The sequence below is a fragment of the Corylus avellana genome, chromosome ca5 (genome assembly GCF_901000735.1).
Source record: "Corylus avellana chromosome ca5, CavTom2PMs-1.0".
Taxonomy (NCBI): domain Eukaryota; kingdom Viridiplantae; phylum Streptophyta; class Magnoliopsida; order Fagales; family Betulaceae; genus Corylus; species Corylus avellana.
In genome coordinates, this window is record NC_081545.1 from 7,056,636 (window position 1) to 7,059,127 (window position 2,492).

The 2,492-nt window shown below is 39.6% G+C and overlaps 1 protein-coding gene across 1 annotated transcript in view; it reads left to right on the forward strand.

The window, feature by feature from the left end:
- The first annotated feature begins 323 nt into the window (after positions 1-323).
- The window catches only part of LOC132181680 (G-type lectin S-receptor-like serine/threonine-protein kinase At4g03230), a 3,432-nt gene continuing 1,263 nt past the window's right edge, over positions 324-2,492 (forward strand). The window contains exons 1-2 of the mRNA XM_059594920.1: positions 324-2,019; positions 2,312-2,485. Coding sequence (XP_059450903.1) covers positions 669-2,019; positions 2,312-2,485 — 1,525 coding nt within the window. The 5' untranslated portion in view covers positions 324-668. The remainder of the gene's footprint in view (positions 2,020-2,311; positions 2,486-2,492) is intronic.

Sequence of the window (2,492 nt, forward strand, 5' to 3'; positions counted from 1 at the left end):
GTAAATGTAATTTATAGCCTCTGTTCACTGACTTGAACGCATTTAATTCATAGAAAACAGGTGTCACAGTGTACGTGTAAAAGAGTAAATGTGCAAATTGTAGTTGATAATTGAAATCCACAGTCGACACGGCCCACATACGTATAATAATGAGTCACTTTTTTCTATTGAAAATTGAAAGTCTGACAACACCTCACAGGCATCACACGTACATATATCAACGGTCAACATATTACATTTAATAAGCAATAACTCTACACTAAGTGAGCATTGTGAGTTACTCTTTCAATTATCACTTCAGTCTCCAGAGTAGCAGAGGAAGAGATAGCAGAAATGAAGAAGACGATTTAGAAGAAAAAAGTATGCAACGTGAAGCCGGGGATATACGGTGATAGGGGTGTGGTAGGTACAAAAGGTTATGCAATGCGTCAATGATTACTTTAATTTTAGTTGGAATCTCTCCAAGTTTTAGGGCAATTCAAAAAATTAACATGTTGTAGGGGTTAAAAAGCATGCAAGAACATTGTGGCTTTTTTGTACCAAAAAATCTTGAAGGGTATAGTATAGAACCAGAATGTTTTGCAATGAGATGATAAGCATCCTCAGTGTGCTTGAAATGATATAAAATTTCAGTTAAATCAGTTACCTGTGTGCATGCTTTGTTCGTAATGATAAGCCATAGAAGAAAAATCAACTGTAGTATATTGTCTGCAAGTTGGTTGCTGTCTTCCATCTTGTTCTTGTACATACTCTTGTTGTTTTCCTGTCGTGTGGATTATTGCTATGCCAGAGATACTCTGAAGGAGGGCGACTGGATTACTGACAATGGAGAAACGCTCGTCTCCAGTGGAGAAACGTTTGAACTGGGATTCTTTACTCCTATCAGGAGCTCTAGCCACAAAAAGTTCGTTGGGATTCGGTACAAACAGGATCAACAAACAGTTGTATGGGTTGCCAACAGAGACTACCCAGTACTTAACGGTTCCACCGGAGTTTGTTTTGGAATTGCAAAAGATAGCAAGCTTCAGATATGGGATATTAATACTGGAAACGTTTATTGGAGTGTACGTGATGAGAGTTCTCGGTCTACAAGACGATCTGTGAAGCTTTTGGATTCTGGAAACCTGGTCTTAAGGAATGATCAGTTTGGAACGAGTCTGTGGGAGAGCTTCCAAAATCCAACGGATACATTTCTTTCTGGTATGAAGATGGATGACGAGCTGATGTTGACTTCAAGGATCGGTGACGGTGACCCGGGAAATGGGAACTTCACGTTTAAGCAATATCAAGATGAAGAGGGCCACTACGTTATCTCAAAAAAGACAGGCGATTATTGGAGAAGTTGGATATCAGGCAAGTTCTTGAGCTCAGATGAAATGCCCTATGCCATAGCCTACTTGTTATCAAATTTCAGCAGGAGCGTGAAGCAAACCAAGAACCTACCTCCGCAGAAAAGATCAGCACAATTGCAGCTAGACCTTAATTACACAAGGTTAGTGATGAAATATAATGGGGAATTACAATATCTGAAATGGGATGTGGACAACGGAAATTGGGATTCGATATGGAGGGAGCCGGAAGACGAATGTAACATTTACAATGCTTGTGGGAAATTCGGCAGCTGCAATATTAACAATAGGCCATTCGTATGCAAGTGTTTGCCAGGGTTCCAGCCTACTAACCCGAAGCGTTGGGATTCCGGAGATTTTTTGGGTGGGTGCACCAGAAAGTCGACATCATCTGACAACAGCGACATGTTCTTGAACTTAACGATGATGAAAGTGAGCAACCCAGACTCTGATTTCATGGTTAAAAACGAGACAGAATGCAAAAATGAGTGCCTTGACAACAGCCAGTGTCAAGCTTATTCATATGAGGTAGCTCAAACCAGTAGCCTAAGAAGGGAGACTACTGCTGGGAACGACACCTGCTGGATTTGGACTTCGGATGTAAGTAATCTTCAAGAGGAGTACACAAACGGTGTTAACCTCTTTGTGCGCGTGGCAAAATCTGTTATAGGTACTCCTTTTACACATTGGAATGATATGCTGGGATTAATTGCATCCATAGATACAGATCTAGCTAATTTAGTAAAGGTAATTTTTTGGAAAATAGAAAGGAAGTAAGAAACCACCTCTGCTGGTATGGATTTTTTTTGTTTTTTAAATAATTTTATTTTTTTATGCTTGACGATGACATTAAATAGTTCTGATTAAGTTTGTTTTGAGAAATTAACCTTTGCTGTACATGATCACTTGTCACCCTTGGGCTGCTTGTTATAATTAGGATTCCAAATTGTATACTTTTGCAGAATCAACTGTTAAGAATTGTGAGCCTTGTGGCACAAATTTGATCCCCTATCCATTGAGCACTAGACCAAATTGTGGTGACCCCATGTATTTCAGTTTTTACTGCGACAATTCCATAGGCCAAGTAAACTTCAAGGCACTTAGTGGCACTTATCGTGTTGCTACTATCAATCAAACTACACG